The sequence below is a fragment of the Cherax quadricarinatus genome, chromosome 26 (assembly GCF_038502225.1).
Source record: "Cherax quadricarinatus isolate ZL_2023a chromosome 26, ASM3850222v1, whole genome shotgun sequence".
NCBI lineage: Eukaryota > Metazoa > Arthropoda > Malacostraca > Decapoda > Parastacidae > Cherax > Cherax quadricarinatus.
In genome coordinates, this window is record NC_091317.1 from 14,401,113 (window position 1) to 14,419,383 (window position 18,271).

Consider the following 18,271-nt stretch of genomic DNA (forward strand, 5'->3'; position numbering starts at 1 on the left):
TGGTAGCCAGATAACTTGTACAAGTGATATAGAATAACATTTTCTCTAATCTAACATAAGAGAAAATGTGTTATGGGGGGTAACTGTAGAAAATTATTCCTTTTGTATGTATGTAAGTTTATTCAGGTATACACAAATATAGTTACACAGATTATCATACATAACAGCATATGTGTAGAGAACCTAGGATAACCCAAAAAAGTCAGAGTGACTTATTTACATTGCCTTCACTCAGTGTGTCATTTCTTCTAAAAATGTGTTACATGAGAATGGGAGTGTTCTTTTTTATTTATTCTACCGTATGCAAAAACTCAATGCACATAAAAGGCCCTAAAATCTGGAATTCATTACCTCTAAATATAAAAGAAACACTACCTGTTTATAAATTCAAGTCTCTTCTCAAAGATCACTTACTCACCCAAAACCAAATAAATTCTGAATAACTGAACCTTATAAATTGTATATCTTAAATGTTTCTCACAATTATATCACATAAATGTTAAACCTAAAACCCAATCTAACAGAATACTCCATTCGACTGAATGTACAGCAATGCAAGCAACCATATGACCTGTCTTTGTAATACTCATTTGTGCTTTATAGTAATCTGTTTACAATAATGTCTTATCACTGATTTCATCATTGCTTAGTTAATCTTAAGTTAATTTTAAGCCAGCCCGTAATGCTATGCATATAAGTGGCTTTGGCGTGCTGCTCTTACCTGTATTTTTTTGTACCTCTGTATGTATGCTCAAATTACTAAATAAATAAATAAATAAATAAATAAATAACTTGTACACAATGTAACTTGTACACAAACCAGACGTGTACACTTTGTTTGTTTACAAAACTTACGTTCACCTGGTTTCAGACCGGGCGCACCTTGGACCCCAGACTCTCGCCAGGTAAACTCCAGTAAACATGAACTCTCGCCTGTCCAACTCTCCATGGTAAACTCCAGGTCACTCTCTCTCTCGCTCTCTCCTCTCTCTCTCTCTGTCTCTCTCTCTCTCTCTTTCTCTTTCTCTTTCTCTCTCTCTCTCTCTCTCTCTCTCTCTCTTTCTCTCTCTTTCTTTCTCTCTCTTTCTCTCTCTTTCTCTCTCTTTCTCTCTTTCTCTCTCTCTCATTCATTCATTCATTCATTCATTCATTCGTTTTATCTCGTTTACTTAATCCTGACCCTACATTAAGATTACGAATATTTTAAGGTAAGTAATGAGTGAACTGTATATGCATTTTATCACTCTGGGATGCTTAAATATCATAGAATATTATGTGTGGGTGGAATGGCCTGGTATGGTAGCCCGGCTGACTACCATACATACCACACTTGATTTCTTACAATAAATACTACTCATCTCACCCTAGATTAAGACTACAAATATTTTAAAATAAGTAATGAGTAAACTGTATATGCATTTTATCGCTCTGGGATGCTTAAATGTAATAGAATATTATGTGTAGGTGGGGTGGCCTGGTATGGTAGCCCAGCTGACTATACATACCACACTTGATTACTTGCAATAAATACTACTTGTCTCACCCTAGGTAAGTAATGAGTGCACTATGTGTGTATTGTACTTTTTTATTGTTTTTTGATGCCTAGTTCTATTGCTAACTTAATATATGTTAGTGTAAACTTGCTATCTAGTATTTGTATGCATTTATAAGGGAAAAAAGGGTGTTCCACTTTATGGCGGTAGCCTGGAACCTAACCTGCTGTATAAGTGGGGCCCTACTGTACATGCATAATGTGTATTTGAAGGAACATTACAGCTGATTATAAGACACTTATTATGATAAATAAAAATTGAGAGAATGTAGTTAATTAGTTACATTAAGGACTGGTGAATCAGTACAAAAATTAATACATCATTATGGTTACAAAACCCCTTTCTTAAAAATACAGTAAACAGTAAGACCTAATAAATAAATGTTCAAAACACACATGAAATCCTCTGGCAGAAAGCCATACACAGGTTGGGTTTCAAGGATTTGGAAATAAGTACATAGTATTTATAAATATGTAGTATTCATGATAATGATTATAAAGATGTCTTCAGTATTACAGCAGGGAAGACTTGCAGGAAATTTTTGTGCTGTAAGAAAGATAAAACCAAATGATTAGAGATTGTGGTAGCCAGAATTCTTTTAGTCATCACTAATATTTATGAATACACTAAACATGTCATAAGTAGTTTTTGTAGAATTTTACAGAATAAACAGCGTTTGTTGTAATGAAAAAATGAGGATGTTCTGTACAGAAAGTAATTCCTAAATACTTGATTTATTGCTTTCATGCATTAGTTTAAACACCTACAATCAAGTCCAGCTAACCAGTTTCCCTGAATCCTTTAACAAAATGTTACCTTGCTCACACTCCAACAGCTTATCAGGTCCCAAACATCATTTGCCTTCACTCCTATTTATCATGTTCACACATGCCTTTGGGATGTCCAAGCCCCTCGCACAAAAAACCTTTACTTCCTCACTCCTTCCTTTCCTAGGATGACTCCTACCCTGCCTTCCCTCCACTTCAGATTTATTTTTATTATCATGGGAGAGCACTAAACCTATAGGAATTATACAGTGCCTGGGGGGAAAGGGGGATGGAAGACATTCAAGGCGAGTTTAGGGAACTGGAGCACAGATCCACTTCCCTAGATCAAGAGCCCCTCATCAGCATCAAGGAACCACCCAGGGGACTACAGATTTATACACGCTCTAAGTAATCCTGTTTTGCTCTGTCCTCCTTCAGTGACCAAACCACCTCAACAACCCCTTCTTCTCTTATTACTTTTGTTAACCCCTTCAGGGTCCAAGGCCCAAATCTGAAGTGGTGCCCCAGTGTCCAAGAATTTTCCAAAAAAAAAATTTGTTATTTTTTCTTATGAAATGGTAGAGAATTTTTTTGTGAAGGTAATAAAACAAAAAGTATGAAATTTGATGGAAAATTGACGAAATTATGCTCTCGCGAATTTTGATGTGTCAGCGATATTTATGAATTGGCGATTTTGCCGACTTTGACTTCCATTTTAGGCCAATTACATCATTCCAGTCGACCAAATTCTTAGCTATTTTACTAGTATTACTTCTATTCTATCGATTGAGCACAAGAAATCACCAAGTCAACTGTTTCAACTACAAAATAAAGTGATTGGAAATTGGTAATTTGGCCAATTTAACACAAAGTTCAAAATATTCCAATTTCAAAATAGCATCCAGAATAAACAATGTAGGCATTCCTAGCACTAAACTAACATTTCCTCGGTTCATTAGTTACGTTTTGAGGCTTTACAAATAAATCCCATTTTGATTTTTTATTTACATAATGAATTTTTATTCACACCAAAAAATAGAAGATTTACTGTTATGCAATATTGTAATAATTGTATAAATATCATCACCACATTTGTGAATGTGTATTAGATCCACCAGCTGGCGTGTATTAGACGTGTGAGGTCGTTTGTTTACTCTTGAACATCGACAAAAATTTAACATTTCCGCTACTTTGAGCTCAGTTTCAAGCCATTTCCAGTGCTAAAACCAATCAAAATCATCTCTATTTCTGTAATATGTCTTCCATTCTATCAAATGAGACCAAGAAATTGCAAATACAACTATAAAAACATACGAAAAAACACTGCAAAGTTGCTGTTTTAATCGAAAATCTTGGTTTCAGTTTTTTTTCTCTCATTATACACAGTGTGTTGCAGGATTTGTTTTATGTGGTGCACACATACCACATAGATGTATTCTCTCATATCTAGGCCCAAGTGTACCACTCACAGTTTATCAGAGTGAGCTGAGCTCATGACGTAGATCTACGGTTTGGACCCTGAACGCAAAGCCGTAGATCTACGGGACGGACCCTGAAAGGGTTAATATGCTCAAGTACCATTAAGTTGGTGCTGGTCTTTTACATGTTGCAGTATGAACAAAGTTTTATTTTCCTATAGTTTGATATTTTCTGTTCACAGGATAGATTGGTTAGTTTCCTTATTTAGGTTAATCTACTACTGTTTTTTTTTAATTTCCTATCCAGCATGGATAGGGAATAAATAAATAAATAAATAAATAAATAATATATATATGTGTACAGTGGAACCTCGGCTTACGAACGCCCCACCTTGCGAACTTTTCAGGATACAAACCATCATTCGGTCAATTTTTTGCTTCTGGATACGAACAAAATTTCAGGATGCATACTTCCCTCTCAAAGGAGGTTACTTAAATAAATGAATAAATAAAATATTAATTTCATTGCAAAGGTTACGATGTGTGTTTACATATCTTAATATGATTGGAGCAAAGAAAGCCACTATCATGCTGAGGCATTTCAGGCAGACTTAACCAATGTTTTGCTGATGGTGGGGCCAACTACTTGCAGCCTTTTGAAGTTTCTCCTTACTGTTATTATTATTACTATTGTATTACTATTATTGTTATAATAATAATTATTATTATTATTATTATTATTATTATTATTATTATTATTACTATTATTACATACGTGGTGAGGGGGCTTTTGATCTAGGGAATTGGATCTGTGTTCCAGTTCCCTAAATTAAACCTGAGTACTTTCCATCCCCTCCCCTTCATAAGTGCTTCCCCATTATAATAGCAATGGGGAAGCATTTATGGAGGGGTGCTAATGTTGCAGTTTTTATAGCTGTAGAGTAAAGCACCCCTCTGGCAAGACAGTGATGGAGTGAATGGTGAAAGTTTTTATTTTTTGGGCCACCCTTCCTTGGTGGGAATCGGCTGATGTGTTGAAAAAAAAAAAATAATATAATACATATAATAACATAATGATTATGTTCTATAATAATAATTATAATAAGACGGCATCGAAAGGCCATCACTAGATGGCAGTGAATACCACAGCAATGCGGAAGCAATTATGGCCGCCTCCACTTGTCACATAATGATATATTTTATTCATTCTGGAGTATATATCAGGTTTCTATGTTATTTTTATTGTTTACTATGTCATATTAGATCAATTGTGATAGATAAATAAGCCGTAGAGTTGATATTAGCATTTGATTGAAGTGTATTTTTCCTGCCTCTGAGAGCAGGAATTCCACCGGAATGGATTAATGACTTTTCAATTAATTTAAATGAGGAAAGTTGACTCAGTATACGAACAAATAGGGATATACTGTAAAGGACACGGAACGGATAAACTTTGTAAACTGTGGTTCCACTGTATATGTGTATATATGTATGAAAGAGGGGAAGGTACCTAGGGATTGGCAGAGAGTTTGTATAGTTCCTCTGTATAAAGGGAAGGGGGATAAAAGAGACTAAAAATTGTAGGGGAATAAGTTTACTGAGTATGCCAGGAAAAGTGTACGGTACGATTATTGAAAGAATTAGAGGCAAGACAGAAAGTAGGATTTTGGATGAGCAAAGAGGCTTTAGAGTGGGTAGGGGATGTGTAGATCAAGTGTTTACATTGAAGCATATATTTTTTTTTTTTTTTGAATAAGTCGGCCATCTCCCACTGAGGCAAGGTGACCCAAAAAGAAAGAAAGTCCCCAAAAAGAAAATACTTTCATCATCATTCAACACTTTCACCTCACTCACATGTAATCACTGTTTTTGCAGAGGAGCTCAGAATACAGCTTAGAAGCATATATGTATAAAGATACACAACATATCCCTCCAAACTGCCAATATCCCAAACCCTTCCTTTAAAGCGCACACATTGCACTTCTCATTTCCAGGACTCAGGTCCGGCTATATAAAAATAACTGGTTTCCTTGAATCCCTTCACTAAATATTACCCTGCTCACACTCCAACAACTCGTCAGGTCCCAAAAACCATTCGTCTCCATTCACTCCTATCTAACACGCTCACGCACACTTCCTGGAAGTCCAAGCCCCTCTCCCACAAAACCTCCTTTACCCCCTCCCTCCAACCTTTTCGAGGACGATCCCTACCTCGCCTTCCTTCCCCTAAAGATTTATACACTCTCTGTCATTCTACTTTGATCCATTCTCTCTAAATGACCAAACCACCTCAACCCCTCTTCAGTCCTCTGATTAATACTTTTATTAACTCCACACCTTCTCCTAATTTCCACACTCCGAATTTTCTGTATAATATTTACACCACTTATTGCTCTTAGACAGGACATCTCCACTGCCTCCAACCATCTCCTCACTGCAGCATTTACAACCCAAGCTTCACACCCTTATAAGAGTGTTGGTTCCACTATACTTTCATACATTCCCTTCTTTGCCTCCATAGATAACATTTTTTGTCTCCACATATACCTCAATGCACCACTCACCTTTTTACCTTCATCAGTTCTATGATGAACCTCATTCTCCATAAATCCATCCGCTTACACGTCAACTCCCAAATATTTGAAAACATTCACTTCTTCCATACTCCTCCTCCTCCAATATGATATCCATTTTTTCTTTATCTAAATCATTTGATACCCTCATCAACTTACTCTTTTCTATGTTCACTTTCAACTTTCTACCTTTACACACACTCCCAAACTCGTCCACTAACCTTTGCAATTTTTCTTTAGAATCTCCCATAAGCACAGTATCATCACCAAAAAGTAACTGTGTCAATTCCCATTTTGTACTTGATTCCCCATAATTTTATCCCACCCCTCTCCCGAACACCCTAGCATTTCCTTTTTTTACGTCCCCATCTATAAATACAGTAAAGCCTCGCTTTTCAGCGTTTCACCTTGCGGCATTCCGCTAATATGGCGATCTCAAATTATAACCAAAACTTTCTATATGGCAAGTGGTCTTTCAATTATGGCGCATGCCACCCGGTTTGTGTACGTTCTCCATGAGCACATCTCTCTATTATGTAAAAATAATCACTCTTGGACACATTAAATGTCTGTTTTTACGTCAGTATAGATCTTCTTCTTTCAACGTACCAGCCGTATCCCACTGAGGTGGGGTGGCCCAAAAGAAAAAACTGAAGTTTCTCCTTTTAAATTTAGTAATATATACAGGAGAAGGGGTTACTAGCCCCTTGCTCCCGGCATTTTAGTCGCCTCTTACGACACGCATGGCTTACAGAGGAAGAATTCTGTTCCACTTCCCCATGGAGATGAGAGGAAATAAACAAGAACAAGAATTAGAAAGAAAATAGAAGAAAACCCAGAGGGGTGTGTATATATATGCTTGTACATGTATGTGTAGTGTGACCTAAGTGTAAGTAGAAGTAGCAAGACTTACCTGTAATCTTGCATATTTATGAGACAGACAAAAGACACCAGCAATCCTACCATCATGTAAAACAATTACAGGCTTTCGTTTTACACTCACTTGGCAGGACGGTAGTACCTCCCTGGGCGGTTGCTGTCTACCAACCTACTACCTACAGTCAGTATAGATATTTTCATTAATCCATCTATGATATTTTCTTCAAAATTATAAAAGAAATGCATTACATAGCATATAAACATGCTGTTTATGAGCTATGGAGGTGTGGTTGCTGGGTGGAGGGACAACATTACGTAATACTAATAATAATCACTCTTGGGCACACTAAATGTTTTGTTACATTAATATAGACATTTTCATTAATCCATCTATTATATTTTCTTCAAAATTATATAAGAAACATGTTATATAACATATAAACATTTTATGTTTATACATGTATAGTATGGGGTGTGGTAGCCGGGCGGAGGGAAAACATTATATCACTCCCCTTAATACATAATGCTTTTGTTTACAATTCTCGGCTTGAATTATTCATTACTTCTCCATTTGTTTATGATGGCATCTAAAGGTAGTTGATAGAAACGATTAAACTCAGTGAACATGGTATGTCGATGGTAATAATATGTCTCTGGCCCACATTAAATACCATGTAGGTATGTAGCCCAGGCAGACTACATACCTACATTATTATTATAACTGATAATTATACGTATGTGTACCTGTACCTAAGTAAACTTGCACATTGTGCTAGCATGCAGGTACACATTAAAATCACTAAGAGTGTCTTATTAGTCTTGAAGATACCATATTAATAATGATAATAATAATAACACAATAATCACTCTAAGGAGCATTAAATATCGTATAAAACGTTAATAGACATTTTGCTTAATCCATCTAAATACACCCTATAGTAGAATAAATTAACATAAATATGAGATGTAGTAGCCAGGTGACTTGTAGGACTTGTGGTAGCCAGGCAACTTGTAGGACTTGTGGTAGCCTGGCAACTTGTAGGACTTGTGGTAGCCAGGCAACTTGTAGGACTTGTGGTAGCCAAGCAACTTGTAGGACTTGTGGTAGCCAGGCAGCTTGTGGTAGCCAGGCAACTTGTATTATTTGTGGTAGCCAGGCAAGCTGTAGGACTTGTGGTAGCCAGGCAACTTGTAGTCCAACATCAGAGAAAATGTGTCACTTAAATATTACTGGGGGGTAACTAGAAAATTATTCCTTTCATATGCCTTCACTCAAGGTGCCATTTCTTCTAAAAATGGTGTTACATGAGAATGGGAGTGTTTCTCTTTATTTATTCTACTGTATCAACCTGGAGACAACTTGTACACAATGTATAGTGACGAAAACAGACGCGTTCGTCTGGATTGTTTACATTATGTGTGGGTGGGGTGGGGTGGTGAGAGCTGCCCTTCCTGGCTACCCATACTTCCCAACCTGACTTCGTACAAATAAAACTCACCTCTCACCCTACATTAAGACTACAAATATTTTAAGGTAATTAATGAGTGTACTATATATGCATTTCATCGCTCTAGGGAGCTTAATGTCGTAGTAGGTGGGGTGGCCAGGCAGGATGCCATACCTCCCACATGACTTTTTACAAATAAATACTTTTCACCTCTCACCCTACATTAAGACCATTAAGACTACAACTATTTTTAAGGTAAGTAATACGTGTACTGTATATGCATTTTATCACACTAGGGAGCTTTAAGCATCGTTGTATAGTATGTGTGGGTGGGTTGGCCAGGGGGGGCTACCGCACATGATTTCTTAGAGTAAATACTACTCACCTTTTGCCCTACATTAAGTCTTCAAATATTTTAAGATAAATAATGAGTGCACTGTGTATTTTACCTTTTTAATGGCTAGTTCTATTGCTGAGTTAATATATGTTAGTGTAAACTTGTTATCTGGCATTTATATGCATTTATAAATGTAAAAAATGGAGTTCTGCTTTCTGGCGAAGTCTGCTGTCTGGCAGTAGCCTGGAACCTAACCTGCTGAATGAGTGGGGCCCTACTGTATATTAAACAACCATGGTGACATTACATATCCCTGTCTAAGACTTACTTTTACCAGGAAGTAGTCTCCCTCTCTTCTACAGACCCTAACCTGAGCCTCACTATCCTCATAAAAACTCTTTTCAACATTTGGAAACTTACTACATATTCCATATACAGTGGACCCCCGGTTAACGATATTTTTTCACTCCAGAAGTATGTTCAGGTGCCAGTACCGACCGAATTTGTTCCCATAAGGAATATTGTGAAGTAGATTAGTCCATTTCAGACCCCCAAACATACACGTACAAACGCACTTAAATAAATACACTTACATAATTGGTCGCATTCGGAGGTGATCGTTATGCGGGGGTCCACTGTACTTGCAACATCTGCCATATTGCTCCCCTATCCACTCTATCATATGCCTTTTCTAAATCCATCAATGCAATAAAAACTTCCCTACCTTTATCTAAATACTGTTCACATATATACTTCAATGTAAGCACTTGATCTACACATCCCCTACCCACCCTAAAACCTCCTTGCTCATCCGCAATCCTACATTCTGTCTTACCTCTAATTCTTTCAATAATAACCCTACCGTACACTTTTCCTGGTATACTCAGTAAACTAATTCCTCTATAATTTTTACAATCTCTTTTGTCCCCCTTCCCTTTATATAAAGAAACTATACATACTCTCTGCCAATCCCTAGGTACCTTCCCCTCTTTCATACTTTTATTAAACAATAATACCAACCACTCTAACACTATATACCCCCCTCCCTGCTTTTAACATTTCTGTCATGATCCCATCAGTTTCAGCTGCTTTACCACCTTTCATTTTATGTAATGCCTCGCGCATCTCCCCCACACTCATATCCTGTTCTTCTTCACTCCTAAAAGATGGTATACCTCCCTGGCCAATGCCAGGGAGGTATACCAATGTCTTCTGAATAATACTTTTTGTAACTCCACACCTCCTAATTTCCACACTATGAATTCTCTGCACAATATTTACACCGCACATTGCTCTTAGACATGACATCTCCACTGCCTCCAGCCTCCTCCTTGCTGCACCATTCACAACCCATACTTCACATCCATATAAGAGTGTTGGTACCACTATATATATATATATATGTGCTTTTTAATTTTCAGATTATTGATGTGCCCAAGTAAGAAGCTGCTAAGTGTTATAGAGCGATCCTTTGATGACAACGATGATCACAGCCTGAGCCAGGAAGAAAGAATTGCTTTATACACTACATTAGCCATTGCTCCAGACATTGTTGTCCTTAAGGTGTGATATTAGTGTGTTCTCAGTAAAATCTGATTTTATATATAATTTGTTGGAATGCGATTTGAAATAAAATCAAGAGGTATTGATTGTAGAATTTTTTTTTTTTAACATGTCGGCCATCTCCCACCGTAGAATAACCTCATTTATTTATGTTACTTAACCCTTAAACTGTCCAAACGTAGATCTGCATTCGGAGCGATAGTGGTGCAAACATATCTACATTTGGACAGTTTAAGGGTTAATATGAATTGTATATGTCTTTGGATAACAAAGATTTTTGTTTTTGCTTGGTTACACTAGTTATAATTGAATAATTTTGTCATCTCTTCTGTTGGAGGATTAACTGATTACGTATATTCAATGCAAATAATCCTGCAGAAATAGTCATATTAACATGCATGGTCATATAATTATTTTGATCTTATTTTTGTTTTATCTTTCTTCTAGTTATTGACAAAGGCAAACCTTAATGTTGGTTTTCCTCGACTTGTTGGTGTATGTGGGCGTGTTGGGGTCCTGGAGGGTGAGCTGACACCACTGGCTACCTTGCTGGATGAGCCTTTCAATGTGCGCGCTTCACTTGCTGCTCAAATTTTGACCATGGTTGATGACTTCATGGTAAGCTAGTTTTACAAGAGCTGTTATTACATAGCTTTTAATATTTTGGATATATACTGTATGTTCCGCAGTGTGCTAATATCTTACTTTTTATAGATTATAATCCCAGTCATAAAGTATGTGGCATTTTCATGGTTAAGGGTTGATCCATATAACTCTGCCGATACAAAAATAAATGCTGGCTTGTTAAATTTAAAGCCTTTAACATTAACCCTTTCAGGGTCGAGAGGCCCTCTCCTAAACTCGTTCTCAGGGTTGAAAATTTTTCGGAAAAAAAAAAAAAATTCTTATGAAATGATAGAGAATCTTTTCCCGATCATAATGACACCAAAGGTATGAAATTTGATGGAAAACTTAAAGAATTATGCTCTCGCAAAGTTAGCGGTCTCGACGATGTGTATGCATTGTCTATTTCACCCACTTTGAGCCTTATTTTCGGCCAATTTCAGCATGCTAGGCGACAGAAATAATATCTATTTTGATAGAACTACATTTTTTTCTATTGAATGAGTACAAGAAACCACCCATTTACCAATTTCAAGTATCCAATAAAGTGGTCAGAAATTGGCAATTTTGCCAATTTCAAACAAATTTCAGAAGATGACAATTTCCAAATAGGGTCCAGAATAAGCAAGACAGACATTCCTGGCACTAAAATAACATTTTCTTTGTTCATTAGTCACGTCCCCAGGCCCCTCTTGCATCTCTTGTGCTTTCCACTTTGAATTTTTATTCTCACAAAAAATAGAAGATTTACTGTTATGCAGACTACTGCATTAGTGTAGAAATGGTATAAATAATATCATTGCACTTGTGAAAGAATATTAGACTCACCAGTTGACGTGTATTGGACGCTTGGCATGATTTGTTTACTTTTGAAATTTGGTAAAAATCGAACATTTCTGCTATTTTGAGCTCAATTTCAAGGTACTTTTCATTATGAAACCAATCAAAATCATCTCAATTTCTGTAATATGTCTTCCATTCTATAAAATGAGACCAGGAAAACTAGAATACAACCATAAATACCATACGAAAATACACTGCAAAGTCGCTGTTTTAAACCAAAAACACGGTTGGAGTTTTTTTTTTTTCTCATTATGCACTGTGTGCTGCAGGATTTTTTTTATACTATGCACACTGACCACACAGACCTATTCTTTCATATGTAGGCCTACCAGCTTTCTCTCACTAGATTTGAAGGTGCTAGAATTTAGATGTTCTAGTACGTCAATAACCTTGGTGCATAAGCCGTACTAGTACGTCGGAAACCCTGAAAGGGTTAACAGCATTAGACTCAGAACCTTGGTTTGCATATTTAGGTTCTTTATTTGAGAAATCACTTGTACATAGAAGTTTAGGCTAAAGTGCTGTAATTTTCATGTTGGTTACTTACAAAAGTATGATAATTACAGTACATACTATATGTTGCTTTGGAATTAGATAATTATAAATAAAACAAAAGGTAAGTTTGAGAGTTATTTAGATTTATAATTCACTTTCTGTATGAGTTTATAAACACATCAGAATACTGAATAAAATATTTGGAACATTTATTTGTGAGTTATTTTGTGTCTATATGTGGATAAAAATGGAGAGGTGTTAATAAATTCTTCATTAACTTATTTTGTAGTGCAGTTGATCCCTGCTTAATGACCTTGATAGGGACCATATTGTTATGTTTGCAGCAGCCTGGTTTCCAATGTTGAGCACTTCCTGCTGATACCAGCCACACTATAACTATGGAATAAAGCAATTCATTCTCCAACACGCTATTTCAGAGTTTATCACATTTTGTAATTTTTTTTTTTTTACACATTGGCTGCCTCCCACCAAGGCAGGGTGACCCAAAAAGAAAGAAAACCCAAAATGAAAGAAAAAAACTTTCATCATTCAATGCTTTCACCATCACTCATACATAATCACTGTCTTTGCAGAGGGGCTTGGATACGACAGTTTAGATGTACAGTAGACCGTCATTTAACAGTTTTGTTTGGCACATATTGGTTATAGCACTATTGAAGAATTGCAGCATATTTTTGTATAACACTTCGTAAAATTAACTTAACACGGTTCAGTTTGCAGGAGGGAAAAAAATTTTGAGCACGCATCGCCTGCAGGATACACTCTGCTTGGCTGTGGGTCAGATTGATGAATCAACAGGGAAGCCCTACCACCATCCCCCACCACCCTCCGCCACCCCCACCACCCTTGTCCCAGTCTTTGGTTCATACGCATGTAATACGTACCATCCTCTGCTATAAGTTTAGATCTTTTATTTGCCATATTTTAAATCTGCCAAGCAATCATGGCACCCAGTAGGCATACAAGTGTTGTTGAAAGTGGCAAGAAAAGCTATAAGCATTTAAGTCTTAGAATTAACGAAGAAAATAGAGATATTAGACAAGAGATAGCCTGTGGCCATAATGAAGCGTCACTTTGTGCACATAAGAATGAGGTAAATATGAGTTTGTTTGATGACCAACCGACTGACTGACTGACTGTATTACTGACTGACTGTATTACTGACTGACTGTATTACTGACTGACTTACTGACTTGACTTCCTTGACTGACTGTATTACTGACTGACTTACTAACTTGATTGATTTACTGACTTACTTGACTGACTGCATTACTGACTTACTGACTGACTTACTGACTGACTTACTAACTTGACTGATTTACTGACTGACTAGACTGAGTGACTTACCGACTGACTGTCTTAAAGTTAGACTTTCTCACTGAAGAGGACCCTGAAACAGTGTCTAGAGCAGCTGATGCCTTACCATCAGTTGTAAAATGTGCTGCGGGGTAAAATAGAACAGAAATCCATTACAGAATTTATGCATACTCCAGTACAACCATCGACTTCAGTACCAGGACCTCTACCATCCACCTCAGCCCAGTAAGGCCACAGCATAACTCTCCACTCTCCACAATTATCCACGAACATCAGCACCCACAATTTAAGGTAAGAAATAGTATTATTTATGTTGCCTTTGTAATCTTAACCCTTTGACTGTTTCAGGCCCCTCTCTGAAACTGTCATTCTATGTCGCTCAATTTTTGAAAAAAAAGAAAAATTATTTTTTCTTATGAAATGATAGAGAATCTTTTCCCGATGGTAATGACACCAAAAGTTCGAAATTTGGTTGAAAACTCGTGGAATTATGCTCCCGCGAAGTTAGCGGTCTCGGCGACATATGCGTATCGGCGATTTCGCCGACTTTGAGCCCAATTTTCAGCCAATTCCATTGTTCCAGTTGACCAAACTCATAGCTATTTCTTTAGAACTCCATTTTATCTATCAGCTGAGCACAAGAAACCTCCCATTTACTAATTTGGACTACCCAATATGGTGGTCAGAAATTGGCAATTTGGCCAATTTCACACAAAATAAAAAAGATGCCAATTTCAAAATAGGGTCCAGAATAAACAAGGTAGACATTCGTGGCACTAAAATAACATATGCTCTGTTCATTAGTCACATCTCTAGGCCCCTCTTATATTATTATTGCTTTCTATTTTGATTTTTTATTCATACAAAAAAATACAAAATTTACTGTTATGCAGACGACTGCATTATTGTAAAAATGGTATAAATATTAGTGCACTAGTGAAAGAATATTAGACTCCCCAGTTGACGTGTATTGGACGTGTGGTGTGATTTATTTACTCTTGAACATTGGTAAAAATCGAACATTTCCGCTACTTTGAGCTCAGTTTCAAGGTCGTTTTCATCGTAAAAGTAATGAAAATCATCTCTATTTCTGTAATATGTTTTCCATTTTATCAACTAAGACCATGAAAACGCGAATACAACGATAAATACTATACGAAAATACACCTCAAAGTCGGCGTTTTATTCCAAAAAAACGATCAGAGTTTTTTTTTTCTCATTACGCAATGTGTGCTGCAGGATTTTTTTTATGTGGTGCACACTGACCACACAGACCCATTCTCTCACATGTGGGCCTACCAGCTTTCTCCCACTTGATTTGAAGCCGCTAGAATTATTGAGTATATATACGTCAGAAACATTGGCTCGTAAGACGTATTTATACGTCGAAAACAGTCAAAGGGTTAAGCAGTAAAATAACATAATACATCATGATAATGAACTACAATTACATATTCACTTTTATTTTTTGTAAGATCTGTTGGTCTAGAAAAAGTTGTTTAGCTTTTTGGAGGCTCTCAGGAACGTAACCCTATTTTTCCAACAAGTTCTTCAGTTTGTCTGACACGATTTTAACTAAAACGGCGTTTTCAGGAACCTAACTACCATGTGAAACAATGGTCTACTGTACCTCCAAACTGCCAGTTATAAATACAGTGGACCCTCGACCAACGATGGCATCGATTCACAATAAATCCGACTAGCGATGCATTTTAACGCAAAAATTTTTCCTCTACTAGCGCTAAAAACCGACCAACGCTATTTGTTCCGTTCGAGATACGTCCACTTCGGCCTGAGCACGCCTCACTTGTCCCATGGGTGCCAGTGTTTACAAGCCAGCCAGCCACCGCGGTCGCTTCCAAACATACAATTGGAACATTTCATATTATCACAGCCTTTGTAGTGATTGCACCTGCAAAATAAGTCACCATGGGCCCCAAGAAAGCTTCTAGTGCCAACCCTACAGCAAAAAGGGTGAGAATTACTATGGAGATGAAGAAAGAGATCATTGCTAAGTCTGAAAGTGGAGTGCGTGTCTCCGAGCTGGTCAGGTTGTATTGTAAACCCCAGTCAACCATCGCTACTATTGTGGGCAAGAAAACGGCAATCAAGGAAGCTGTTCTTGCCAAAGGTGCAACTATGTTTTCAAAACTGAGATCGCAAGTGATAGAAGATGTTGAGAGACTGTTATTGGTGTGGATAAACGAAAAACAGATAGCAGGAGATAGCATCTCTCAAGCGATCATATGTGAAAAGGCTAGGAAGTTGCATGACGGTTTAATTTAAAAAAATGCCAGCAACTAGTGGTGATGTGATTGAATTTAAGGCCAGCAACGGTTGGTTTGAGAGATTTAAGAAGCGTAGTGGCATTCATAGTGTGATAAGGCATGGTGATGCTGCCAATTCGGACCACAAAGCGGCTAAAAAATATGTGCAGGAATTCAAGGAGTACATAGACAGTGAAGGACTGAAACCTGAACAAGTGTTTAATTGTGACGAAACAGGTCTGTTTTGGAAGAAAATGCCAAGCAGGACGTACATTACTCAGGAGGAAAAGGCACTCCCAGGACATAAGCCTATGAAAGACAGGCTTACTCTGTTGATGTGTGCCAATGCTAGTGGTGATTGCAAAGTGAAGCCTTTATTGGTGTATCACTCTGAAACTCCCAGAGTGTTCAGGAAAAACAGTGTCCTCAAGGCTAATTTGTGTGTGCTGTGGAGGGCAAACAGTAAGGCATGGGTCACTAGGGACTTTTTCTATGACTGGTTACACCAAGCATTTGCCCCCACTGTGAAAAATTACCTAATTGAAAAGAAATTAGACCTTAAGTGCCTCCTGGCATTAGACAATGCACCTGGTCATCCTTCAGACTTGGCAGAGCGACTTTCTGTGGACATGAGCTTCATTAAGGTGAAGTTTTTGCCTCCTACTACCACCCCTCTCCTGCAGCCCATGGACCAGCAGGTCATTTCCAACTTCAAGAAACTGTACACAAAAGCTATGTTTGAAAGGTGCTTTGTAGTGACCTCAGAAACTCAACTGACTCTAAGAGAGTTTTGGAAAGATCACTTTAGCATCCTCAATTGTGTAAACATTATAGGTAAGGCTTGGGAAGAAGTGACTAAGAGGACCTTGAACTCTGCCTGGAAAAAACTGTGGCCAGAATGTGTAGACAAAAGGGATTTTGAAGGGTTTGAGGCTAACCCTGAGAATCCTGTGCCAGTTGAGGAATCCATTGTGGCATTGGGGAAGTCCTTGGGGTTGGAGGTTAGTGGGGAGGATGTGAAAGAGTTGGTGGAGGTGGACAATGAAGAACTAACCACTGATGAGCTGCTAGATCATCTTCATCAGCATGAGGCCACACCTGAGGAAACTGCTTTGGAGGAGGGGATAGAGAAATTGAAGAAGTTGCCTACTTCTAAGATTAAGGAAATCTGTGCAATGTGGCTTAAAGTGCAAACCTTTATGGATGAAAATCACCCTCACACAGCTACTGCAAACCGTGTTGGCAACCTGTACACTGACAATGTTGTGAAACACTTTAGAAATGTCATAAAGGAACGGGAGGTACAGGCCTCTATGGACAGATATGTTGTGCGACAGAAGTCCAGTGACTCTGAAGCTGGTCCTAGTGGCATTAAAAGAACAAGGGAAGTAACCCTGGAAAAAGACTTGCTACCTCAAGTCCTAATGGAAGAGGATTCTCCTTCTAAACACTAAGAAGATCAACACACTCCCCTCCTCCCATCCCATCAATCATCACCAGATCTTCAATGAAGGTAAGTGTCATGTAACTGTGCATGTCTTCTTCAGTTTGTGTGTATTAAAATTAATATTTCATGTGGTAAATTTTTTTTTTTTCAATACTTTGGGGTGTCAGAAATGGATTAATTTGATTTCCATTATTTCTTATGGGGAAAATTAACTCAACTAATGATAATTTCGATTAACGATGAGCTCTCAGGAACGGATTAGTATCGCTTGTTGAGGGTCCACTGTAATAAAGTAAATAAAAATAAAATAAATAAAAATAATAAATTTAATAAATTATAAAATACTCTATATCTGAATTGTCTGTCTAAGTTGTATTTGTTAGGGTAGGGGCACTTGGGAGCAAGTTACCCTTCCATTTGTTTGAAATTTCTACTGGTAGTTTCTTTTTCCCTACATGTATATAATGCAGCAAGTGCTGATAATGAGAACATACAGCTATTTGTCATGATTCTTGAATTAAAGGGATGAAAATAGATACTCATATTTGAACATATTACTATTGTTGACCTTGACCTCACTAAAAATATGAAACTTAGAAATATTAATATATACCACACAGTTAAAGAGTTTGTTTTTTGTTAATATAATAATAATAATACCTAGGTAGTAGGTTGGTAGACAGCAGCCGCCCAGGGAGGTACTACAGTCTTGCCAAGCG

The 18,271-nt window shown here is 37.4% G+C and overlaps 1 protein-coding gene across 1 annotated transcript in view; it reads left to right on the forward strand.

Moving 5' to 3' along the window:
- Window positions 1-10,361: 10,361 nt before the first annotated feature.
- LOC128691699 (divergent protein kinase domain 2A-like) overlaps window positions 10,362-18,271 on the forward strand; it is a 28,447-nt gene continuing 20,537 nt past the window's right edge. The window contains exons 1-2 of the mRNA XM_070088795.1: window positions 10,362-10,538; window positions 10,986-11,156. Of these exons, the coding sequence (XP_069944896.1) occupies window positions 10,377-10,538; window positions 10,986-11,156 (333 nt within the window). The 5' untranslated portion in view covers window positions 10,362-10,376. The remainder of the gene's footprint in view (window positions 10,539-10,985; window positions 11,157-18,271) is intronic.